At 45.0% G+C, this 27,096-nt stretch overlaps 1 protein-coding gene across 4 annotated transcripts in view; it reads left to right on the top strand.

Moving 5' to 3' along the window:
- LOC120918723 (2',3'-cyclic nucleotide 3' phosphodiesterase) overlaps window positions 1-20,099 on the top strand; it is a 39,626-nt gene extending 19,527 nt beyond the window's left edge. For all 4 annotated transcript variants that reach the window (XM_040330439.1, XM_040330440.1, XM_040330438.1 and 1 more), the window contains exon 4: window positions 19,400-20,099. In XM_040330439.1, coding sequence (XP_040186373.1) covers window positions 19,400-19,861 — 462 coding nt within the window. In that variant the 3' untranslated portion in view covers window positions 19,862-20,099. The remainder of the gene's footprint in view (window positions 1-19,399) is intronic.
- Window positions 20,100-27,096: the final 6,997 nt, after the last annotated feature.

The following is a 27,096-nucleotide window of genomic DNA, read 5'->3' as shown; positions in this document are numbered from 1 at the left end:
CTTATAGTAGCAAGGTGGATGAAGCCAAAGTCAAATCTTGCACAAAAAGAAAAGGTACAAACACCCAACAAGCTACCACCTTTAATACATTTATTATCCAAAAACATACAATACATTGCATGCCCAGTATGAATGCTTTCAGGACTGCAGCCCTTTATATCATTCATCAAAACGGTTCCCTCCATTACTCAATGGCATGCTTCCAGGGAGGTTGGGGGCGCAGGGTGGGCTCTTTCAGGGGAGGCACTGGGCATGCAATGTTGTATTGTACTATGATAATAATACATTTTATTGAAGAGGAACTGCAGTCTGCTAATATAATTTTGTAATAAAAACATCTTTGCCATTCTGAAGCTTCCCTCCAACCACTTTGCATATTTTATATATACCGTATTTATCAGGGTATTGTGCGCTCCGGCGTATAGCGCGCACCCCTAATGTGGACCCGCAATTCCTGTAAAAAAAAAAAACATTTTAGTACTTACAGTTTTGGTGTCTTGCGCGGCGTCTATTGGCAGCCTCGTCGGGTCCGGCGTCCGTCTGCGGCTTCGGTGGTGTCCTCCCGGCTTCTCCCGCGCTGTCTCCCCGTCGAATCGCCGCTTCCCGCGCTCAGTTTGAACGCCTCGGCTACATTCGGCCAGGCTCGGCTTCGCTCGTGCTCACGCTCTGTGACGTTTTAATGCGTGAGCACGAGCGAAGCCGAGCCTGGCCGAATGTAGCCGAGTGTACTGCACTCGGTATACGTCGGCGCAGGCATTAAAACTGAGCGCGGGAAGCGGGTATTGGCGTATATCGCGCACCCACGATTTTCTCCTTATTTTAAGGGGAAAAAAGTGCGCGTATACTCCGATAAATACGGTACTGTGATTCCATAGCTCCCAACTGTCCCTGATTTGGAGCAATGTCCCTCTGTCCCTCTTTCCTCCTCATTTGTCCCTCATTTTGGTCTGATCTACATAGCTGTATATAAAATTCACTTTTTATCTATCAAAAAGTGTTTTCCAGCGTCAAAACTTTCATCCAATTTCTAAATTGCTGTATTTGTTGCAAATTCCAAAAGCCAATATGGAGGAATTGTAGTGGTAAAAAAAAACCTTGTGGGTTTAACCAATCTTGTTTTTTTGCACAATTCTCCTTTAAGGGGGGGTGGCAAGGGGTGTGTCGCTCATTCCCATCTCAAGTTAGGAGGTATGTGATTCTGTACTTGCCAAAAATGCTTACTGGGCACTTAAAGCGGAGGTTCACCCATACCTTACACATTTTCCCCTTCGCTTCATGCTCGTTTTGTCTAGGGGAATCGGCTATTTGTTTTAAAATATGATCCGTACTTACTGTTTACAAGATGCATCCTCTCCGCCGCTTCCGGGTATGGGCTGCGGGACTGGGCGTTCCTTCTTGATTTGTAAATGTAAAAAATATAATCAGCGCAATAAAAAACACACATAAAACAAGCAGCTGAACACTAGGATTCAATTAATAAAATTCCTGAAAGTAAATAAAAGTAGGTAGTGCAGCGCTAAAAGTCCAATAATAGAAAGTCCATAAAGAATCTTTTCTAAAGTGACTGGTGATGAGTAGAAAAATCATGCAGGTGCTGTGGCGTGGAATAAAGCAGAAACACCTCCACCAAAGGTAGCAATGGCCGCTCACCTCACAGATATGACCCTCTGTTAGATTAGGTCATATACAGCATTCCCATAAGGGTATATCCAATAGCAAGGAAAATCCAGCAATGATAAACAGGTCTCCAAAAGGAAGGTCAGCAGTAAAGCATCCAATCCAAATATGAAAGAAAAAGGCACATAGTGTTTCTCCGTGGAGACAGGGCAATAAAATTTAATGAGTAAAAATGCACTTACAGAGCAGGGCACTTAGTCCAGTGCCAAGAATAACAGGCGTGTGTGTGACTGTGATGGCGGGTGACGTCACGCTCTCCCTACCGAACGTTACGTCCCAGGGGCGGGACTTCTTCAGCGGATGTAGGTGAGAAGGAAGACGATCACCCTAATATATGTGCGTCCGTTGCGTGGCAACCGCGACGCTAAACCCAGCTACGGTAAGGCAGCAGGAACAAATGCAAGAAAGCAAAAAACGAAGGAACAGAAACGTCCAATCGGTGTGTAGAAAAAATGTGACGTAGGCGCACTAGCATCACATGGGTACAGCGTCCACCGTGATACACAGGAGTCACATGATGGTTTCCATGGAGAAAAACACAGCGTCTGCTACAGTGCGGCTGAAGGGACAAACTACAATGCCGCAGCGCTGCAGGGAAACAAAACGGCTGTGACTCAACACAGACCATAACTACACACACTGGGGGTCAACAATATTATTATTATTAATGTCCACACATAATAAGAAGGACATAATGAATGTGAAAATAAAAAATGTAATCAAAAAGGGGATGTTATAAAAAACTACTAGGTTTAAATACCCCTCATAAGGATATGTATAGAAAAATTCTATATAACCGTGAAGTCAACCGCGATCACAGTCATCAACACACACATACATGATAATACAGATAATATGATATAAATATCTATATTAAATTACATTAAAAAAGCATCCATATATATAAAATCACTGTATAAAAAAAAAACAAAAAAAACATGTATATATAAAAAATATATATACAAAAATTAATTAGATAAAATCATCGATCAGAAATAAAACAATTAATATCAAAATCAACATTAAGGCCATCTGGAATTAAAACACATGTCTCATGGATCCAATATGATTCCTTTTTACTTAATTGTCGGATAAAGTTACCCCCCCTCCAATGGCGGTTAACTTTCTCTATCCCCAAAAACGTAAACCTCTCGGGTTTTTATGATGAAATTCCTTAAAGTGACGTGATACATTATGCGTAGTTTTTCCTTGCTTAATGTTATTAACATGCTCTGCCAGACGGACATGGAGGAGTCTAGAAGTCCTTCCTATGTACTGCAGGCCGCAGTCACATTCAAGCATATATACCACGCCTATAGTATCACACGTGATAAGCTGCTTGATGTCGTACTCTCTGTTGGTGGCTGATGCCAGAAATTTTTTCCTCTTTTTAAGATTGACCTTGGAGCTCTTACATGGCACACATCGTCCGCAAGCATAGAATCCCCCCAAAAATTTAAACAATCTATTATCAGAAATAACCGGGGGGTTTAGCACACTTGGTGCCAGTCTATCTCGGAGGGAGGGAGCTTTCTTATATATAAACTGAGGCTTTTCTGGTAATACTGGACCCAACACTTTATCCTGTTTAAGAATAGACCAATTCCTGGCTATGATCCTTTCGAATTTCTTGTGTTGGACGTTATAGTCCAGGATCATTTTATAATTATGCGTGACGTTAGTGGGCTCACCAATGGGATTAACCCGATCAGACACCAAGGTGGTTCTGTCCAATTTTTGGACTTGGACGTTTCTGTTCCTTCGTTTTTTGCTTTCTTGCATTTGTTCCTGCTGCCTTACCGTAGCTGGGTTTAGCGTCGCGGTTGCCACGCAACGGACGCACATATATTAGGGTGATCGTCTTCCTTCTCACCTACATCCGCTGAAGAAGTCCCGCCCCTGGGACGTAACGTTCGGTAGGGAGAGCGTGACGTCACCCGCCATCACAGTCACACACACGCCTGTTATTCTTGGCACTGGACTAAGTGCCCTGCTCTGTAAGTGCATTTTTACTCATTAAATTTTATTGCCCTGTCTCCACGGAGAAACACTATGTGCCTTTTTCTTTCATATTTGGATTGGATGCTTTACTGCTGACCTTCCTTTTGGAGACCTGTTTATCATTGCTGGATTTTCCTTGCTATTGGATATACCCTTATGGGAATGCTGTATATGACCTAATCTAACAGAGGGTCATATCTGTGAGGTGAGCGGCCATTGCTACCTTTGGTGGAGGTGTTTCTGCTTTATTCCACGCCACAGCACCTGCATGATTTTTCTACTCATCACCAGTCACTTTAGAAAAGATTCTTTATGGACTTTCTATTATTGGACTTTTAGCGCTGCACTACCTACTTTTATTTGTTCCTTCTTGATTGACAGTCTTCCGAGAGGCTTCCGACGGTCGCATCCAGCGCGTCACGATTTTCCGAAAGAAGCCGAACGTCGGTGCGCAGGCGCAGTATAGAGCCACACCGACGTTCGGCTTCTTTCGGCTACTAGTGAGGCGATGGATGCGACCGTCGGAAGCCTCTCGGAAGAATGTCAATCAAGAAGGAACGCCCGCTCCCGAAAACCCATACCCGGAGGCGACGGAAGAAGATGCATCTCGAAAACGGGTAAGTACGGATCATATTTTAAAACAAATAGCCGATTTCCCCTAGACAAAACGAGCAGGAATCTAAGGGGAAAAAAAAAAAGGAATTGGGTGAACTCCCGCTTTAACCCTCCTCCTGCCCAGACCAATGTTCAGCTTTCAGTGCTGTCGCACTTTGAATGACAGTTGCGTGATCATGCTACACTGTACCCATATAACATTTTTATAATTTTTTCCCCCCACAAATAGAGCTTTCTTTTGGTGGTATTTGATCACCTCTGCGGTTTTTCTTTTTTGTTAAAATGTGACCCAAATATATGCTATGTGCTTTTCAGTGCTCAGTGTTGATATGCTTTTCCATATGAATCTTGCATGGAAAATATTGGCACACACAACCACGCCATTTTCTTAGTCCATCCTCTTTATAAAATTGGGAAGTCTCCTAAAATGACTTCAATAAAAAGACCATATGGCACACAATAGTGTGCATTGCAGTTGTACTATTAAAGGGTTCATGTGATCAGTGTGCCCCACTGCAAACATAGCTCTCCCCTTAATGTTATTACCTCTGCTAAAAGCATTTTCAGCTCCTTTGCAACTGAGAGCTTGGGTACACTGAGCAGAAGAGAGGACATCCAGAAATGTGTTTACAGAGGTAGAGCCATCAGTGGGGAGGTGATGTGCTCAGGGACTCTGGAGTAAGGCCATACATGGAGAGACAGAAAGGTATGGGGACTGGAGGAGCGGAGCGGAGGTCATCTGGGAGAAGCATTGGCTTTTTCATCCTACATTTGATCATTCAGCCAGCGTTTGTTCCCTCAGTGCCTTGCAGTTCTAATTTATCAATCACCCAGTGTAAATAAACCAATCTAAGTGGTCCCTCAACAGGAAGTTCAAGCATGAGGACCCTTTTTTTTTTTTTTTTTTTTTAGATAGCAATTGCCACCTGAGAGCAGAAATCACTGCTTGCATGGTCCACTTGGAGTCAAAAGGGCCAGAAGTGTGGCAGGATAGCATTGCACATGTAACATGTTTTGTTGCCGAAATGGCGACTTTCTGTAAACGGGTGTCACGGCTTGTCTGGTAATTATTTGACAAATGGAAAATATAAATTTGGACTCTAACCCCAGGAAATGAAATCCCTTTCTTCCAAGGACCAGAGTTGGGTGATGTTCTATTCAGGGCTGTGGAGTCGGAGTCGGGGGAAATTTTGGGTACCTGGAGTCGGAGTCGGCAAACAATGCACCGACTCCGACTCCTACTAAATTTAGATTGGAATAAAAAAAAAAAAGCAAGTTTAAATGTCCCAATTCACAAAAAGTTATAATTAATGACTTCTCTACTGTAAGAATAAAGACCAATGCATGCAGTGCCTCACATAACTGCAAAACGAACACGTTAAGTGACCGTGAAGAAGCATGCTTTTCATGTGCTTCACTATATGGCACGCAACGCACAATTAGGAGCTGCAATACTTATACTTTCCATAGTGTTGTGTTCTGCTTGTACAGGGAACGCAGCGTCCATGTGTAACCTAGCCTCTCACTGATAAGGGATTAAATAAATATGTTTTTTGCAGGACTAGAGAGTGAGACACTTGTATAAGTGAAGGGAATAGAGGGCCAATAGTTCAAGACTGAAGCTGTAAACCATTGGAAAAACTGCTGTCATTTAGCTAAGGCTATAAAAACTTGTAAACTCTGATTGTTAGCTTAAACTTTAAACATGACTATGGGATTCTCCTAGGAAAATCATGTTTTAGAATAAATGCCCCTTCCTGGATCCTCCCACTGCCCTATCTTCAGCAGCAGATAAGCACACACAGGAGAAATAGGTAGGTTGCATTTCTTTCCCTCAAGGAATGTATAAAATACATTTGCATATTAATACAGAGGAGTCGGAGTTGGGGAGTCGGAGTCGGAAGTACATAAAACTGAGGAGTCGGAGTCGGAACATTTATCTACCGACTCCACAGCCCTGGTTCTATTAGGTGCCTGCAGAAATGTACAGAGCTTTAACAATGTTTCGTTATGTGTCTGTGGCATCTTTGGCCCTAATAATGGGATGAAACTGTGACACCTTGGGCGTGCCAATGAATAAATTTGACATGCACAACTCTCTCATGCTATAAGAGGAACTAGTTATTAACACCTTATTCAAATTATTTTGAGTCACTTAATACCTGCTGTCCAGGAGACCATTGTCTGATTACATGTGTAAAATAATCTCATGCCGGATACTTCTACCATCAAACTGTGATTGCAATCCCATGAAAGACAAATATCCCTGCAACATTTATGTAGACATCACCCTTCAGAGATATTTGATCATATAAAGCTCCTAACATGATTTGTTTCCTAAATTCTGATGACATAATGTGAAAATCTTCTATTTAGGATTCCCAGAGGGATTTAGATGATTCAGTGTTCTAGTAACTTACTTATGACTGAGTGCAACGCGATTGGCTGTGTGTCGGCGCTAAAACCCTGCAAATCTCTGCGCGCTTCTTCTTGGATAGGACAACTGCCAGCCTGCTAGTAGATGAATCCCTTTGCCTTTCTGTGTCAACTCCTGGCCATAGGTCCGCTCCCATCCTTTGCCATAGGCCTTCATATTTAAGAAAAAAATAATGGGCTGGATTAAGGTACCTTTGCGCTTTTTTTGCGGAGGCGCAGGGCAACGTTTTTGCCCTGCGCCCCCGCAAATTTACTGCGCTACCCGCGATTCACGGAGCAGTAGCTCCGTAAATTGCATGTGCGCTCTTTAAAATTGCCCGGCGTAAGCGCGCGCAATTTAAATGATCATGTAGGGGGCGGGAATCATTTAAATTAGGCGCGTTCCCGCGGCGATCGTAGAGCGCATGCTCCGTCGGGAAACTTTCCCGACGTGCATTGCGGCAAATGACGTCGCAAGGACGTCATTTGCTTCAAAGTGAACGTGAATGGCGTCCAGCGCCATTCACGAATCACTTACGCAAACTACGTAAAATTCAAATTTCGCGACGCGGGAACGACGGGTATACGTAACATTGGCTGCCCCTGCTAATAGCAGGGGCAGCCTTACGCGAAAGACGCCGTACGGAAAACAACGTAAACTGCGTACGCAGGGCTCGCGCAACGTTGTGAATCGGCGTTGGTATGCAATTTGCATACTATACTCTGAGCACAACGGAAACGCCACCTAGCGGCCATCGCAAGAATGCAGCCTAAGATATGCGGGCATAAGAGCCTTATGCCGCGCATATCTTAGGCTGCAGTCGGCGTAACGAGGTTCCTGAATCAGGAGCATTTGTTACGCCGGGGCAAGTAAGCAATTGCGCCTGTGTAACTATGGTTACACAGGCGCAATTGCTTCTTGAATCCAGCCCACTGTCCACACAAGAAATAGGTTTCTGCACTTAATTGTAACTTTACAGAGATGGCTGTGATGTCTAACCTCACACTGACTAAGAACATTAAATGCAAGAGCAGACATTCCATAGCAGCCACTTAACGTAATTAGTAGGCAGCTCTCTCTCTCTCTTGCGCTCTCTCTTCTCCCCTCCCTCTCTCTCCTTCCCTCTCCTTCGCTCTCTCCTTCCCTCTCCTTCGCTCTCTCCTTCCCGCTCTCTCCTTCGCTCTCTCCTTCCCGCTCTCTCCTTCGCTCTCTCCTTCCCTCTCTCTCCTTCGCTCTCTCCTTCCCTCTCTCTCCTTCGCTCTCTCCTTCCCTCTCTCTCCTTCGCTCTCTCCTTTCCTCTCTCTCGCTCTCTCCTTCCCTCTCCTTCGCTCTCTCCTTCGCTCTCTCCTTCCCTCTCTCTCGCTCTCTCCTTTCCTCTCTCTCGCTCTCTCCTTCCGAAGACTTAGCCTGACCTAGAATGCCCTTTGCATCTCACTCACAGTGCAGAGCTGCTGATCCTTCTGGGTGTTGAACTACCTCCTCTGAAATTGCTATGGGTGTTTAGCTCCCATGGCCCATTTCTCGAAGGCCTCGTACAGACGACCGAACATGTCTGCTGAAACTGATCCGCTGACCATAGCAAAAAAAAAAACTGACCGGTGTTTTAACCTGTCTTTACACCCTCCAAAAGCAATGTTTTCATTGCTGTCTGTGTTCCTGTAGGGAAAATACGCCCATTTTATTTTTTGATGACCATTGTTACCAAAATTTAGTGAGCAGAAATTCTAGATTTTCCTAGCTTGTGACGGAAAATATTGATTATATGATGACAGGAGGCGAGTATCTTATGCATTAAACTTTCTTTATTAATGCCCATAGCAGACATATTTATATCTTTCTTTAACAAATTTCAATGTACATTTTTTTTTTATATCCAATAAACTACCACCCTCAGCAGTCCCGGTAATCATAGCCACGCCCATGTCAGTGGCCTATATATACTGGACTGCCTCCAAACGTTCCTCCTCTTTCTTGATGCGATAACACCCGATACCGAAGCACTACAATCACGGAGACTCGTAGCGTGTCTTTTGAACCTCAGGCAGGCCGGCCGGCCGACATCCGACAGTTCCGGAAAGGGACTTGACCGTTAATTGTGCCCCAACGGGGGTCTTAAGAAAAAACTGCATCCCAACGAGGAGTCTTCAGTAACTTCGTCCCAACGGGGGACAGGAACCCAACAGTCTTTCCAACCGGATCGCCCAGCATCAGCACCAATGTCAGCACTCAGTAACCTGCGGAAGATCCAAACAATACACGTAATAGGGTGGGTCGGGAGGGGAGATACTCGCCTCCTGTCATCATATAATCAATATTTTCCGTCACAAGCTAGGAAAATCTAGAATTATATATCAGACAGGAGGCTCATATCTTATGCAAATTCAAAGCTTAGCATTTTAGGTATGCACATATAACTAGTCATAATACAGTCTTAAAACTAAGATAGGACCGACATGGATATATGATCCTGTGGTCTGAAGTAGAAGTGACTGAAGGTGGTCTCTGAAGACCAATCCGCCGCCACCAAGAGATCGGAGAGCCTCCTGATGTGACTACCTTAGTAGCCATGGCACCCCTAGCGGAGTGAGCTCCGAAAAGGGTAACATCGATCCCCGCCATCTCCATAGTGACTCGCACCCAGCGCGCCAGAGTGGCAGACGAGACGGGGTGATGTGGTTTGACGTAGGACACAAGAAGCTGTGAAGAGTCTCAGGAACGCAAGGCTGCGGTCTGTGATTCGTATGTCTGTAGGCAACGAACGACACGGAGGAGTGGATGTGTAGGAAAAAATGGGTAAAAGACTGAGTGAATACTGGTCTTAGTCCTGCGCACTACTGAAAAGTTGACTCCCTGCGGCGAAAATTGACGCCTAGAGATGTCCAGGGCCTTAACGTCTGACACTCTTTTGACTGAGACTAGACATAAAAGGACTGTTAATTTTATGGATAAAAGTCTCAATGAGAGATCTGCGTTGTCCTCCCATCCGGCAAACATATCAAGCACCTTGGAGACATCCCAGGTTGCCTGGTATCTAGGCCGTGAGGGACGCTGAAACTTCACACCCCTCAAGAGTCGGCATACCAGAGGATGTTTGCCAACAGGCAAAGAGTCCACGGGGCAATGATAGGCCGAGATAGCCGAGAGACATACGTTAATGGTACTGTATGATTTACCGGATTCGAACGCATCCGCCAAGTAGTTCACCACTAGTGGTACAGGGGCCTGTACGGGATCAACCTGTCGTTGATCACACCAACGAACCCAGAGCCTCCAGGCTGATCGATATGCCGATCTAGTCCCGGGGGCCCAGGCCAGGGTGAGGAGATCCCAAGCTGACTTTGAAAGGTCGTTATCCGTGTCTGTGATCCCGAAACCAGCCACGCCAGGAGAGGCAGGTTGTTCTCTAGAACCAGGGGGTGGAGACCCCTTGACTGGCTGGTGAGTAGGTGAGGAAAGTGGGGGATCAGTCTGGGGAGATCCACGGTCATCCCTAGTAACAGTGGGAACCACGGTTGGGTCGGCCACCATGGTGTGATCAGCACCACACTCGCATTCAGATTGGCTATCCGTAGGAGGAGTCTGGGGATTATCTGAAAAGGAGGGAACGCATAATGCCTGCCCTCCGGCCAAGGTTGGCGGAGAGCGTCCACCGCATAAGCCTCCGGATCCGGCCTCCAGCTGAAGAAGCGAGGCAGTTGATGGTTGAGGCGGGAGGCAAAGAGATCTATAGATAGTGGCCCCCAGAGCAGCTGCAACTGAAGAAACACTGAGCGATCTAGTCTCCAGTCGCTGGAGTCGCGAAGATAGCGAGAGTTCCAGTCGGCTACCAAGTTGGAGACTCCCGGGATGTACTCCGCAATAGGGGTTATGTTGCGGGCTAGACAGAAGTGCCAAAATTTCTTTGCGATGTTCGCCAGTATTTTGGACTTGGTGCCTCCCAGGCAGTTGACATATTGTACCGCCGACACGTTGTCCATGCGAAACAGTATACAGCAGGTGGACGTATGTGGCATGAAGCTCCTGACAGCGAACAAGGCTGCCAAGAGTTCTAACGCATTGATATGGAGTGTGGCTTCCTCGGCTGACCACGTCCCTCCTGTGGAGGACGTGCCGCGCCCCAGCCCTGGCGACTGGCGTCTGATTCTATGACTACGTCCGGGCTGGGGTTGAAGATGGTCTTGCCGTTCCATTTGATGGCGTGGTGGAGCCACCACTTCAGCTCCTCGGTAGTTTCCTGGCAGAGGGGAACTTCGTCTGCGTATTTGAGTCCCTGTCTCAGGTGCATGATCTTGAGCCTCTGGAGGGCTCTGTAGTGCAGCGGAGCCGGGAAGATGGCCTGAATGGAAGCTGCTAGGAGTCCCACTAGACGTGCTAGTGTACGAAGGGACAGATGACCTTTTCGTAATGCTGCCTGGATCTCTTTGCGGTTCAGGGCAAGTTTGGATTTGGGGAGGCTGAGTGTGGAATGAACGGTGTCCACCGTAAAGCCAAAAAACTCCATCTGTTGAGACGGGACCAAGATGGATTTTTCTTGGTTGATTCTTGGTTGATTATGAAGCCCAGTCTTTGTAGCAAAGATATCATCCATGACATGTGGAGTCGGGCTTGGTTTTTGGAATAAGCCATGATGAGTATGTTGTCCAGATATATGATCAGGCGCACCCCTCTGCTTCTTAGAGCTGCCACCACTGGTTTCATGAGTTTGGTGAAACACCATGGGGCGGATGATAGGCCGAATGGGAGGCAGGTAAATTGCCACATCCTGCCCTTCCACAGGAATCGAAGGAGGTGTTGGGACTCCGGATGTATAGGGACCGTGAGGTAGGCGTCCTTTAGATCCACCTTCAAGAGGCAGTCCCCTGGGTGGAGAAGGAAGTGAATTCCCTCCATTTTGAAGTGTCGATATTCGACATACTGGTTCAGGTCTCTGAGATTTATCACTGGGCGGTAACCTCCACCTTTCTTGTGGACCAGAAACAGGTTGCTGATGAAGCCTGGGGAAGAGGGGTCTACCTCCGTAACCGCCTGTTTGGTCAATAGGTCTCGTAGTTCGTTGTCTATGAGGACAACGTTTTGGTTTGCAAACCGAATAGGAGGAGGAATTATATTGAGTGTCGGTAGAGATTGTATTTCTATAGCAAACCCCGCAACTGCGTGTAGAATCCACGCGTCTGCCGTAATCGCAGACCAGGCGTGGGTAAAATACCGCAGGCGTCCCCCCACAGGAATGTGATTGAGTGAAGTGTAAGGCATACTCACCAGTAGGAGGTCGGGATCGTGGGTAACCGCGTCCGCCACGGCCGCGCCAGGGTCTGCCTCGGGGAGGGAAGAAGGGCGCAGGCTGCGCCACTGGAATGGTATAGGACGGAGCCTGATGATACTGGTACTGGGCAGGGGGCCTGCCCTGTGGCCTGAAGAATGGGGTACGGCCGGCAGAACGGCCTTTATTTCTGCCGGCCCTGGTAAAAACCTTGCCAGCCCCAGATTTTCTTAGTGAATTTTGGGCTTTATCAAGACTGGTAAAGAGGCCCACAAATTTATTGATGTCCTTGATCAATGTGTCGCCAAACAACATGCCGTCGGCCGACGGACCAGGTTCAGACTCTGCCAAGTGCGACAGCTGAGGGTCTAGGCGCATGAGTATCGAACGGCGCCTTTCTACCGAGCAAGCAGTGTTGGCGGTGCCTGCTAGGCATATCGCCCTTTGCGCCCAACCTTTTAATTGATGGAGGTCCACAGGCTGCTCAGATACCGCAGCTTGTTCAGATAAATTTAGTATCTTGGTTAAGGGACCGATAAGGTCCAGGATGCGGTCTTGGATGGACCGGAAGGAGCGTTCAATGCCCTTTTTCTGAAATTTCCCTGATTTCAGCAGGTATTTTGTCAACACGGGGTCCACCTCAGGGGTAGCTACAACCTTCTTGGGGATGAAGGGTCTGGGGCATTCTGCCCTCAGCTTATTCCGGCTAGTCCTATCTAAGGATTTCCTAGCCCATAGCTCCACATATTGGGAGACATGTGGTAGTGGGGTCCATTCCCCAGAACGCGGGTGGCTAATTGCGTTGGGGTGGAAGAAAGGTTCTCCTAGAGCGTCCAGGAGAACCTCGCCCTGCGTGGCAGGGGTGGCGGTTTTATCAAGCGCCGTATCCCCAGCATCATTAGAGTATGAATCAGATTCCGATCCGTCTGACCCATCAGAGGGATCGGCCGAATCCTCCTCTGAGGAGTCTACGTAGGAGTCTGGCTTGGCCCTTCTAATGGCCCTATGCTCCTTGTGTTGTACCTCCCTGGGGTCCAGGGGTCGAGAATTGTCCGTCAGATGCTGGGGTTGGTAGCTTGAGGAAGGGGCTACCTGGAGCAGATTGTTTACTTCCCCTGCCGGGGAGTCCTGTACCACCGGGGTGTGTTGCCTCTTATGGGAGGCTTTACCCTTTTTTACAGACGGTTCGCCGCACTGAGGCGGCAGCAATGGTGGGGCCATAGACTGCTGAACCCTGGATGGAGCGGTGGCAGAGGCCAGGGCAGCTTGTATTGACATGTTTATCAGATCCTGTATCTGAGATGCACTCAGAGTTAGGGCAGGGTCTGTAGAGGAGTTCTCCCCTCTGGGGATTACTGGGGTGGGTGGCTCAGACATCGCACACAGTATTGTATGCAAAATAACTCTGGAATGAGAGAGTCTTCAGCACTAGGAAAAATAGTCTGGGCGTCCTAAGGCTATTAGAATAGTCTGGGCGTCCTAAGGCTAATAGAATTTAAAGTAGAGAACCTGAATGAATGTACCAGTATTGCACAGGCTCCCTCCTCACCACCGTCAGCCAGGGATGGACTGGCCATTGGCACTACAGGGAAGTTTCACCGGTGGGCCGATGGCTTAGTGGGCCGGCTTCAGTGACAGCGGAACGCCGTCCCCCTTTGTTCTTCTGTCTCTCCCTCCCCGCAGTGCTCACCTGGGGGGGAACAGAGAAGCAGGGGGAGGACCAGAGGAGCAGGGGGGATGACAGAGGAGCATGGAGGGGACCAGAAGGAGCACGGGGGAGGGGACAGACAGCTGACTCAACAGCTATGGCCTGGGAGTAACTCACTTCTGTCTAATCTTGTCCCATGGGAGGGCACCGAACAGATTCTTTGCCCAGGTGAAATAATGTCTAGCTTCCCCACTGGTACTGTAATGTGTGGAAAAACATATATGCATGAAAAATTGAAAAGTTGAAAAAATTGAAAAAATTGAAGTAGCCACAAATAGCACACAGGAAAATAGCACATTAAAATTTTTAATTTTTTTTTAAAAAAAAACAATAACAATAGTCCGCATAACATAAGCAGCAGTTCACGTGGAGATGGTAGAGTGAAAACACATACACTTCGGGGGAGGTGTTGGGAATGAATCCAGGTAGTGTGCATACACTTGTATGCAGAGGTAAAACAATACCTCAATAAAAGCAGCCGCTTCTACGTCTCAATGCAGGGAGATGGAATCCGTTGGTGGGATGATGACAGCCACACTGGGAGCAGATGTAGAAGTTATATCCATGCAGAGATGGATACTGCCGTTTAAAGACCACTAGCTCAGGGGCTGATGGAAAGAAAACCTTCCTCGCAAACAGAAATCTCCAGCGGCAGGGGAAGTCCTGGAGGGGAGCCACCAAGCCGGTTCAGTGACGCAGCCGCATCACACGGGAGCGAGGAAAGGGGGATGGTAGCCTAATGGAGTCACACAGAGAGCAGGAGGTGTCCGGACACCTTCGATCCAGCGTCAGGTGACTCAAAGCACCAATCAGTGTGGGCAGAAAACGAGCAGTAGAGATGCTGGCGCTAGTGTCACTGAGAGGATTTCCCGAGTGTCGGCACTACACATCAGCTGCAGTGTGCTTGCTGCAAACATATAGGAGCATCAAAGATTGTACTGGTGAGCCGTGACTGACATGTTTCGCGTGCCAGGACAGGTTAAAGCGTCCTGGCACCATCCCTCTTTCCTCGCTCCCGTGTGACGCGGCTGCGTCACTGAACCGGCTTGGTGGCTCCCCTCCAGGACTTCCCCTGCCGCTGGAGATTTCTGTTTGCGAGGAAGGTTTCCTTTCCATCAGCCCCTGAGCTAGTGGTCTTTAAACGGCAGTATCCATCTCTGCATGGATATAACTTCTACATCTGCTCCCAGTGTGGCTGTCATCATCCCACCAACGGATTCCATCTCCCTGCATTGAGACGTAGAAGCGGCTGCTTTTATTGAGGTATTGTTTTACCTCTGCATACAAGTGTATGCACACTACCTGGATTCATTCCTAACACCTCCCCCGAAGTGTATGTGTTTTCACTCTACCATCTCCACGTGAACTGCTGCTTATGTTATGCGGACTATTGTTATTAGTTTTTTTTTTTTAAAAATTAAACAATTTTAATGTGCTATTTTCCTGTGTGCTATTTGTGGCTACTTCAATTTTTTCAACTTTTCAATTTTTCATGCATATATGTTTTTCCACACATTACAGACTATAAAGTGACATTCACTTAACCCTTGTGCGCTGTATGTTTTTGTTCTTTTGCTTTTTGCCCATGTCTCCTTAGTGGTTGACAGCTGCACGGATTGTGTTTTAGTGAAACTTCTTTAACCACTGACAACACTGTGGTTTACCGTCCTTATGGTGTAGCGCTTCATGCGGGTGTTTCTTTGTATCCCCACTGGTACTGCCTATAAGAGTACCAGTACCAGCCTTACTACTCTAATAAAGTAGAACGGCTAGTGGCTAGTGAAGGGAGAAAGAGGGCATGGGTGGCTGGGGCTGGAGTTTTCCGGCCGCCATAGGAGAGACCTGTCAAAGTGGGCCAGTCTGGATCAAGTCCAGGGCCAAATTTTTGTCCCATTCCAGCCCTGCCGTCAGCGCCGGAACTGGCGATGCGGTGGGAGGAGGGGGGCACACAAGCCTCGGCTCTGAGGGAATCAGTCACGCGAGACTGAGATCCCCAGCGCCGATAGGCTGCAGTTGCAGCGTCTGGGAGGACACTCCCGTCGAGCCAGCGAGGAGAGAGCGAGAACCTGTTCTGCAGGCCGTAGTCTCGCGAGACTACGGGCCCCATCCGAGCAGAGATTCGTTCCGTCCCGCCCCCTAGTGACGCGCCGCTCTGAGGAAAAGGCGCGCGGAGAGGGGAGAAGGAGGATGGCGCCAAGAGCGAAAATGGCGCTGCCCTATGGACGAGGGCATGATAGACCGGCCAAGGCGCATCAGTACAGGATGCGCGCCGACCTGAGCCCAAGTGGGTATGGGGGGGGGAAAGAGAATAAAGGGCTGAGGAGAAATAAAGTATAGGTAGGTGCTGAAGAACGGAGGAGTACAGACACACAGAAATACAGGAATCACGATAGGGAGCCTGAGGGAGATATCAGCGGGGAATGTCCCCAGTAGTGAACAAATATAAGTCCTCAGTGACAAAATAAGCCATTATGAAAATTCAGCGAAAAAACAATAGAATAGAAAAACACACGGAGTACTTATCTTGCCATGAGCAGAAAGAAAGAGGAGGAACGTTTGGAGGCATTCCAGTATATATAGGCCACTGACATGGGCGTGGCTATGATTACCGGGACTGCTGAGGGTGGTAGTTTATTGGATATAAAAAAAATTTACATTGAAATTTGTTAAAGAAAGATATAAATATGTCTGCTATGGGCATTAATAAAGAAAGTTTAATGCATAAGATATGAGCCTCCTGTCTGATATATAATCCAAAGTTTTAGATTTGCCCCTGGAACAAGTGTTAAGGGGATATCTTCCAATGGGGGCACCTGCTCTAGTGACAACAGACAGGTTTGGGCTATATATTTTGGTGTAGATTTATATGTTTTAACACAAGATGTATACAACTTTCACCCAGGATTCATACATTTTTTTTTTTTCTTTCAGTTAAATTCAATTAGAAACATGTGTGAAAGCTGAGTGAATCTTATGTGAAAAACTTCATAAACAGACCTGTTTAAGTCTAATGTTAATGGCTGCATCTGTCGTTGGGTAATTATTGGTGACCATTGTAGGCACCAAGTGTTACGAGACACAATGGAGGAATTTTTGATGTAAAACGAACTTTCAACTAATCATAAGTCATGCTGTATATATGAAATGAGTGGCAAATGTATGTTTCATATTTTATTATAGTACAATTTTCAATGGATGTTTGTAACATGGGAACCTTCATATCATCTGTCATAGCCCTCCCCCATCTTTCCCCATTCCACCCACCAATAGGGGCTGACCCCTGTCTGCCCACATTATAATCTAATTCACACTCCCCCCTCAATCCTAGTTTAAATACTCCTCCAGCCTACCCATAAACTTCTCCCCCAGCACAGTAGACCCCCTTCCATTTAGGTGCAAACCATCTTTAGCATATAGGTTGCACCCCAATGAAAAGCTTGGCCAGTGCTCTAAAAACCCAAATTTCTCCTTCTTACACTAGGTCTTTAGCCATGCATTCAGTTCCCTAACCTCCCCCTGCTTTTCCTGTGTTGCCCATGACAGACAATATTTCAGAGAATATCCTATTTGGAGGTCCTTTCCTTCAACTTAAAGCCTAGTTCTTAAACTTGGTTCTTAAGGAGCCTCCCCCTTCCGTATATTCTGTCATTGGTTCCAATGTGGACCAAGACAGCTGGGTCATGCCCAGCCCCTCCCAGTAATTTATCAACCCGGGCCACCACAAGCTGACCTCAATGCACTGTTTAATTGGGCAACTGTGTGGCAAATGAGGTTTAATGTTGATAAATGTAAAGTTATGCACTTGGGGGCTAAGAATATGCATGTATCATACATACTAGGGGGGTACAACTAAGGGAATCCATAGTAGAGAAGGATGGGAGGGGGGGGGGGTGTTTGGTAGATCATAAGCTCAATGATGGCATGCAATGCCAAGCTGCGGTTTCCAAAGCGAGCAAAGTCCTTTCTTGTATTAAGAGAGGTATGGACTCCAGAGAGAGAGATATCATTTTGCCCCTGTACAAATCATTAGTAAGACCTCATCTGGAATATGCAGTTCAGTTTTGGGCTCCAGTTCTCAAAAAGGATATTGGGAAACTGGAGAAAGTACAGAGAAGGGCAACCAAACTGATAAGAGGCATGGAGGAGCTCAGCTATGAGGAAAGATTAGAGGAACTGAATTTATTCACTCTTTAGAAGAGAAGAATAAGGGGGGATATGATCAACATGTACAAATATATAAGGGGTCCATATAGTGAACTTGGTGTTGTTATTCACTTTAACCACTAGGGTACCGCACGCCGTCAAATGACGGCGGGCGGAATACCCTATTGTTCTGACAGGAACGTCATATGTCATTTAAAGCCGCTAGGGCGCACCCGTCGCGTCATTGGGAACACAATGTGCGTGCCCAGTAACTGAGCAGGGACGTGGAGCTCTGTGTGTAAACACAGAGCTCCACGTTCTGTCAGGGAGAGAGGAGACCGATCTGTGTCCCTTGTACATAGGGACACAGATCGGTCACCTCCCCCAGTCACCCCCCTCCCCCTACAGTTAGAACACTCCAAGGCTACACATTTAACCCCTTCCCCTAGTGGTTAACCCCTTCCTTGCCAGTCACATTTATACAGTAATCAATGCATATTTATAGCACTGTTCACTGTATAAATGTGAATGGTCCCAAAAATGTGTCAAATGTCCGATGTGTCCGCTATAATGTCGCACTCCCGAAAAGAAAATCGCAGATCGCCGCCATTCCTAGTACAAAAAGAAATAAAAAAAAATCATAATTATGTCCCCTATTTTGTAGGCATGACTTTTGCGCAAACCAGTCACTATACGGTTATTTCGATTTTTTTTTCCCCAAAAATATGTAGAAGAATACGTATCGGCCTAAACTGAGAAATTTTTTTTTTTTTTTTCTAAATGGGATATTTATTATAGCAAAAAATATTGTGTTTTTTTTCAAAATGTACGCTCCTTTTTTTGTTTATAGCCCAAAAAATAAAAACCGCACAGGTGATCAAATACCACCAAAAGAAAGCTCTATTTGTGGGAAAAAATGGACGTCAATTTTGTTTGGGAGCCACGTCGCACGACCGCGCAATTGTCACTTAAAGCGACGCAGTGCCGGAAGCTAAGATTTTGTCTGGGCAGGAAGGGGGTGTAGGTGCACAGTAGGTAAGTGGTTAAGGTCATCACAGAGGACAATGAGGCACTCTCCTTTATGTCTAGAGGAAAAAAAATGTAATTTTCAAATACAAAAAGGGTTCTTCACAGTAAGAGCTCCCTCCAGAGGTGGTTCTGGCCAGCTCAGTAGATTGCTTTAAAAAAGGCCTGGATACTTTCCTAAATGTACATAATATAACTGGGTAGGTAACGTTGATCCAGGGAATATCCAATTGCCTCATGGGGGATCAGGAAGGATTTTTTTCCCTGTTGTAGCCAATTGGATCATGTTCTGCTGGGGTTTTTCACCTTCCTCTGGATCAACTGTGGTTATAGAATTGTGTATATGGGATTGTATGGGTTCTTTGGTGTTTTTTTTTTTTTTTTTGGTTGAACTAGATGGACTTGTGTCTTCTTTCAACCTGACTAACTATGTAACTATGGCACATATTGTAACTATGGCACATATTGTATTTACCTGATGGGTGAAAACCCAGTGGCAAGCCTAGCCTTTGGGAATTGCTAAACACCTGTTCTGTTCCTCTTTTTTCTTAAGGTTGTGAAGAAGAGTTACTCCAAAGGTTACACCCTGCATATCACATCTCTGTTTGCTACTCCCAGGACAGTGGGAGCGCGAGTAGAACTCACAGAAGAGCAGCTCTTACTCTGGCCTCTAGATGCTGAGAGAGAAGTGATGCCAAAGGATACATTCCCCCGTGGAAGCCGTGCCCACCTCACCCTGGGCACTGCAGCTGAGGTCCAAGATATTCAAACTGGTATTGACCTTCTGGAGTTTATAAAGATTCAGCAAGCTGGCAGGGAGGGGGAGAGTTTGGGTGAGCTGACCGGGTCAGTTGCTGGTAAAGTCTCTTACTTTGATAATGGCATGTGGATAGTAAACCTGGCCAGAAAGATTGAAGTGAAGTCTATCTTTTCTGGTTACTATGGCAAACCAGGTGTCAACGTCCCCCTGCGTGGTAGCAAAAAGGGTTTATTACAGCAGTGTCACATTATGTAACTAACTGGAGTTAACCAAACACTTTGGGTCCAAATAATTTTTTTATTTTTTCTAAGTTGCACTTAACATTTATTTAATAATAAAAGACTGGTGTATATGAAGGCACAGCACTGTATACTAATGTAATACAAGTACTGCTTTCCACAGTATTTTATGGTTTAAATATAAAATTGCAATGTATAGAAGTCAGCTGTAGTATCCTTTTTAAATGTTGCCTTCCACTGCTCTTATATTTCTTGGATGAAGTTACTAATAAATCTGTAAATTTATTTATTTTTTAAACCTTTCCAAGTGATCACATGACCATAAAGCTCTGGCTTGTAAGTCTGTGCCTTAGAGTTATGGACGCTGTTGGGTTGATATTGCTGTTCTAAGGATTCCGTGGTGATGTTGGCCCCATAGACACACACTTGTCAGAGCTTTACAATCATATGACTGACCACTTAGAAAAAGTTTTTAATAAATATTTGTATTTCAGATTTATTAGAAACTGTATGCAGGATATATAAGCAGGGAGAGAATGTTTATAAGATTAGTGTATATTAGAGTGTAGTCACATACATGCATCAAGCTGGGTCTGATAGGGGTGATGGTGAGTGTAGTTGTTACCTCATTCATGTTCTCATTCCATCCCTCAAAAACGGACAACATCCCAGTCCCACCACCATAGGCATTTGCTGGGAAATCTGACATTAAAATTTAGGATTAGAGAGAAAGTCCAGTACATCCCCAGAACAGAGGCAACATTTAGTACTGGAGATTATTTATTTTATTTGCTTTCCCCTGCTGAATAGATACCCACTAGATAGTCAATCTTTAAGCTTCTAATATGTACCACTTAATGCGTTGGCTACAAAATCCAAGAATATTTTTTACAAGATCTGTACAGATACTTGCATAAACTAATATATATATATATATATAATTTTTTTTTTTAACCCTGAATATTTGCATTTTATCGTCATAGTTTAAAAAACAATATTAGACAACCGTGTTTGGTTAAAAATGTTTCTAGTAAACCTTATTTAAACCTGAAAAAACTGTAGGCATTTTTATTTCTCCAGAACATTGATTAATGTAATTAATCAAAATATTCCAGTAAACAAATCATCTCTCTGGGGAACAAGATCTTTATCTTCTTAGAGGCTCCAGCAGATTTCTGCCCCAGAATTCCCAGCTCCATCCAACGATTAAAGCCATTATTGGGGTCTCATTCCCTTCCTACATTTGTGAAATGCAGCAGTTGGAGTATGATAATGAGGCATGATGGGATTTCTTATGGAGAGATCTGACTGACAGAGTTCCAATGAGAAGCCAGCAAGAAATTATTCCACCAGCATCCACTGATACTTTAACCATCATATCCAGGATATAGGACATACTTGCTCCACATTTGCTTCCACTTTGAGTGGATGTGGACACCCTTTTACCAGTCGAGATAGTTCTTCCATAATTTCTGTATTTGCCGGTGTATAAGGCGACCGGGCGTATAAGACGACCCCCAATTTTACATTTTTTTTTAAGATTTTTTGCCTGTAATCACTGTATAAGACCAACCCCCTTCCGGCGCTTCATATTTTTTCCTTCTGGAGCCATATTCTTCTTCATTCTTGCTGGAGCCAATCTTGGCGAGCAATGTAGCCTCTCTGACTCTCAAAGCCAATCCGAGCAGGCTACTGTATGTAGCCTGCTCGGATTGGCAGAGGTTGTTACTCCAATCCGAGCAGGCTCTGTATTCATTTGAATACATCGCTCACCGGGATTGGCTAAGCGGTATATACTGTATGTAGCCGAAGCTACAAGCGGTATTACCGCACATCCAGCAGGTATCCGAGCAGCTGACCCAGCGTATAAGACGACCCCTGCTTTTTGGCCAGTTTTTTTAAGTGTAAAAAGGTAGTCTTATACGCCAGCAAATACAGTATATAAAATGACAATTGGGGATACCACAATTAAGAAAACCACCTCAACAGCAGTACAAAGTATCCATCTCACCCCTGCATGTTTCAGATATTCAGTTATAGACCCAGGGTGTCTGATATATAATAATTAATACCACTAACCTCTAACTACAAATCAGTGGTGGATAGAGGTGGAGCGACATAAGATGTATGAAGATGATTGAGATCGTATAACTGGGGGAAGGAAAAATATCCCCTTTGACGGGTCGCATGGGGTTGGCATCTGTGAAGCAATACACACTTTGTATTTATTAATGGGGCTTTCTGTCTATATATCTACTATGCAAGTGTACTTTATTGAAGAAATTAATGTTGTTCATGAAACGCGTAAAGTTGCTACACTTCTGTTAATGGATTATGTAAATATATACAGTTTGGAGGTGTTATCTATGTGTTTGAGATCAATGTATGGTAGAATATATATAAAGTACTTGTGACAATTCCAGTCTTACAATATGTTCTTTTATTTGGTTATCCTATGGTGGATCTTTTATTTACTGTATACAAATTATTAATTCTATGAAAATTAGACTTGCTGTACCTTTTTTTAAAAGTCCCATTAATCATAATACAAAAATACGTTTAGGTAGTTGAGATGTTGGTACAGCCCCAGCATAGGATATTAAGTGTGGACATAACTGATGAATGCGAGGAACAGCAAAGAGTTGACCAGAAAAGTATACATAGTTCAAATTCAGGCCTTGCCAAATGTATTAAGACAACCCTGCTTGTGCTGCAGATGGCAGAACTCCATCCTTGGATAAATTTAAAGGCAAACTTACATTTTTTTTTTGCGAAAGAGAGCTTGGTTGGAAACTGATAAATTTCAGCTTTGGGGAAATTTTAATTGTGATTTTTTTCTTTCATGAACAAATAAGTTTCACCCAGATGTGATACTATCTACTGAACACACTAAGCCAGGGGTAGACAACCTCGGCCCTCCAGTTGTGGCAAAACTACAAGCCCCATGAGTCATTGCAAGACCCTGACAATCACAGGGATGACTCCTAGAGGCAGAGGCATGATGGGATTTGTAGTTTCACCACAGCTGGAGTTGCCTACCCCTGCACCAAGCCTTCTCCACACCTATCATTTAGAAACAAGCAAGTTGATTGGTCGGAAGGCTAAATGGCCTTTTTTTTTTTTTTTATCCAAATCAAATCTCTTCCACAAGCTTTAAATGTTCTTTCTATTTGACTAGCCAGTTATATTGCTTACCAGAATTTGATTTGGTTTGTTAGTGTTACAAAGGGACTTAATGTGTATATTAAAAAAAAAAAAAAAAATTCCCTTTGGCAGTGAAAGGCTTTTCTAGCACAGTTTTCACTTCCTGTAGAACAGGGGTCTCAAACTGGCGGCCTTCCAGCTGTTGGGAAACTACACGTCCCATGAGGCATTGCACGGCTGACCGTTACAAAGAATGACTCCCACAGGCAGAGGCAAGATGGGACTTGTAGTTTCGCAAAGGCTGGAGGGCCACCAGTTTGAGACCGCTGCTGTAGATGAAACAAGACATTTCAGTACTCTGTAGGAGGGTATTTTCCTCTATATCATAAACATCTGTCAAATTCTTTCTGCAACAATAAGCACAGTACTGCATTTAGAATTATGTAAAGTAAGGGAAATGTTTTATAAATAAACTGCAGATTTCCTGTGTAAAATATACTAAAACAAAATGACTTTGTAAACTTCATGAGACAAACTGATTTGTATGACAAACTCGTGTTTAACCTTCTCCAGTTTTATTTGTAAGCATTATTGATTGTACTTAAAGGGCAAATCCATACAAACATCTGAATACATAGCTGAAACACAACTGTGGTAACTCCAATAGTTTTACCCCAGTGCCGTTTCCTTTGTCCATCTGAGCGGGCATTTTTACTGAAGGCATAATATCATTTAAAAAAAGGCCTTTTTCCTGCAACAGAAATGGGATTATATTGACATTGGCTGTGCCCCATGCATTCCTTCCCCCATTTTAGTTTTGTAGCTGCCTCATCGAGTGTTAGGGAACACTATGGATGAGTCCAATGCCAGTCACATACTGTACTGTGGCTCTGTCCTCCATCACCTATGTCACTACAGGAAACAGCAATCATGTGGGGGTCAGAGAATAAAGCCATAGTTCAAAGTGGAGGACACAGGCACCTGACACTCCAGGAAGTGTCAAATGCCAAAGAGTCTGGTGGCTGCAGAACTAGAATCGGGGAAAGGTAACATAGGGGTTGGAGGATCAAACCACAAGTTAAGTATGTTACTACTTCTGTTGCAAGAAAATTACTTTGGGACAAAATTTCAGTTCAGTACAAAATGTTTTGATGTATTTGCCTGGAGTTGATCTTTTGTGTTATTGGTATTTATAAAATATTTGTTTTTGGGTTTCGATACACTGTTATATTCCTTATTGGAGCTGATGGGTGCCAAAGCTTGCTAAAATCTGTGAACCTGCTCTGTACACTGCACCTATTCGAGCTTGAGCCTGTGTAAACAAGGTTTGGGATGGTGTTAAAAAGTTTCAAGTTTGCTATTGCTTGACAAAAGCCTGTTTTTTTAAAGTGTATGTCAAACCAAAAACATTTTTTTCTAGTTCTAGAAAGAGGGGGGCGGGGGGGGGGGTTTATAACAACTGTTGGATCCTTATTATGCAGTGCTCCATTAAAGAGATTTACCCTCACTTCCTATCCTGTGGTCCACAGTTTGTATGGACATACACTTTGAGGATCATTGTGCTGCATGAATGCACACGTGTAAGGCCTCATTCACACTTGGTGGACTCCGTCGCTACGGAGTCCGCCTGCTCCTGTCGGCTCAGCGGGAGATCAATCCGCAGATCAAGCGGAGCGGGGAGGAGCTTGTCGGGCACCGCTGTGTCCTATGGGGTGATCTGATGAAAACGGACAGCATGTCCGTTTTCATCAGATCTTACCCAATCCGCATGGACGGATGGGGATGTGGCTCCCATACGTCTGTTTTTATCGAATCGGGTCGGATGTCAGCGGACATGTCTCCGCTGACATCCGACACTCCATAGCGATGCATGGGGCAGCCGTTCAGGTCCGTGACAGACGGACCCGAACGGCCCAGTGTGAATGAGGCCTTATGCTATCATTCACATGTTCTGGTAACGCAGTCCATTCATTTGAATGTGCTGCGAAACACACCAAAAGGGGTGCATGTACCATTTTTGGCACATTGCCATTCAGAATGATTTGCACTAGGGCACATTACTGCAGCAAAATAATTACCCTAAAAATGACAGCCAGTACTATTTATTTTTATTACAGCTATTGTATAGCGCCCACAGTTGACACGGTGCTTTCTATTCATATCAGCCCCTGCCCTCAAGGGGCTTACAATCTAAGGTCTCTATCTCAAATGTACATGTATACCAGGGCCATTTGAGAAAAATACAGTACCAGTTAACCTACCAGACATTTTAAAGCGTTGTTTCTCCTAGCTGCTTACTTTTAATAAGGACACTTGCCTGTCCAGGGAGCCTGTGATGTTGGCCCCCCGAGGCCGATCCATTCATCTGATCGGGTGCAGGCGCCGCCATTCCAAATTAAGGAAACCGGCAGTGGAGCCTTGCAGCTTTACTGCCGGTTTCTGACTGTGCATGCGCGAGTCCCACAGCGCTTTGTGAATGGCCAGCTTGTCTTCTGGGACACACACAGGTCCCATAAGACAACAGGGGAGCTTGCCGAAGAGGAGGATGTGATGTCCTGGGCCACAGCACGGCTGAATCGGAAGTACTCTTGTACTTTGAAAAAAAAGATACTGTTGGGGGAAAAAAAAATAAAAAAAATCAGTATCCAAAAACGAGGGGTGGTCTTTCGTTTAAGACCACCTCTCAAAAGTGGGTGGAACTCTGCTTTAACTACTGTGTTGCTTATTAGGATTTTTTTTTAACACACACCTGTAACATCTATTAAATACACCTGGGCTGGTGCTTTAGGGTCTTCAAGAAAGCGGTCACAAAGGTATCAAATGTTTTGCTGATGCTGCTTAGGCTAAAATTACGCTACATGTCCATTTTTTTTTTAGACCTCATTCTAAAAGTACTGGGGTTGCCCTATATAAACTGTGGCTACATCGATCCTTGGTGTTGGTAAAGGGTACCTTTTTTTTAGAAACTGCTTTTATAATTCATCTAAGCATTATGTCCTCTTACTTTATGTATTTGCTTAAATTTTATAAACTGGACTAGACAATGTAACATGTCACTAACTGTATTTTACATTAAAAAAATGTAAAAAAATAAATAAAATGTTACCACATTTTTAATAAAACAAGTTTTGTGTGTGGGCTTTATGTTGGTGCTTTTGGATGTTTACACTACATGGGAATGTTCACACTATACTACACGACAGTAGTACGACTTTCATCCTACTTTGCTCTGCGACATCGGTCCTTCATCCATCAGACTTTCCTGAACAGAATACTACTTTGATCCGACTTTGTGATAGTCTGACTTGTTCTTTGACCAATCAAAACAATCCCAGTGTGAGATAAATTCCTTTTACTGCTGCTGTAATCAGTGCCGATCCTGACCTCCCTGGGGCCCTAAGCAAAATGACATGTCACATTAAAGTTGAGAAGTGGGGGGGGGGGGGGGCTGCCGACCGTGACATGTCACATTAAAGTTGAGAAGAGAGGGGGTGTTCTGTTGTCAGAAATGACTTTTTACATTAAAGTGAGAAGAGGGGGGGTGCTGACTTCTTACCTCTTCTCCCATGCAGCCAGCGAATTGAGTAGCGGGGTGAGGGGCCGAAAATGACTTCTCACCAGGCGGGGGGCCCTCGGTAGCTTTGCAGAGCCCTAAGCGGCTTGCATAGTGAGCCTATAGGGCGGATTGGCCCTGGCTGTAATCACATGTCTGATGTCAAAAGTCAGATGGTAAGGACAAGGATCCTACTTTGATCCGACTTCAATGATATTCAATGGGCTGAAGTAGGATCAAAGTCGGACCAAAGTAGTACAGGGAGCATTTTCAAAGTCGGACCGACTTGTGTCGGGGAAACATTGATTTTCACACGTCATGCGACATGAGCTCCCAATGTCGGAGCGTTTGTCGGACAAGTGTGAACCTGGCCTAAATGAGTCCTATATTCGTTCCCCTATCATGGTAAAATCTCAGCAGCTGCTGCAAGTAAAGTTTTTAACCCTTTCATCCCCTTCTCTCATATGCCGAAAATGGTAGTACAGTAAGGTTTCTCTCCCTTTTTACAATTTATTTTTTAATTTATATAAAATACAAGCTGTTACTCAAGTGGC

Source organism: Rana temporaria, chromosome 12 (genome assembly GCF_905171775.1).
Source record: "Rana temporaria chromosome 12, aRanTem1.1, whole genome shotgun sequence".
NCBI classification, from domain to species: Eukaryota; Metazoa; Chordata; class Amphibia; order Anura; family Ranidae; genus Rana; species Rana temporaria.
This window is presented reverse-complemented; position numbering and strand designations above follow the sequence as displayed.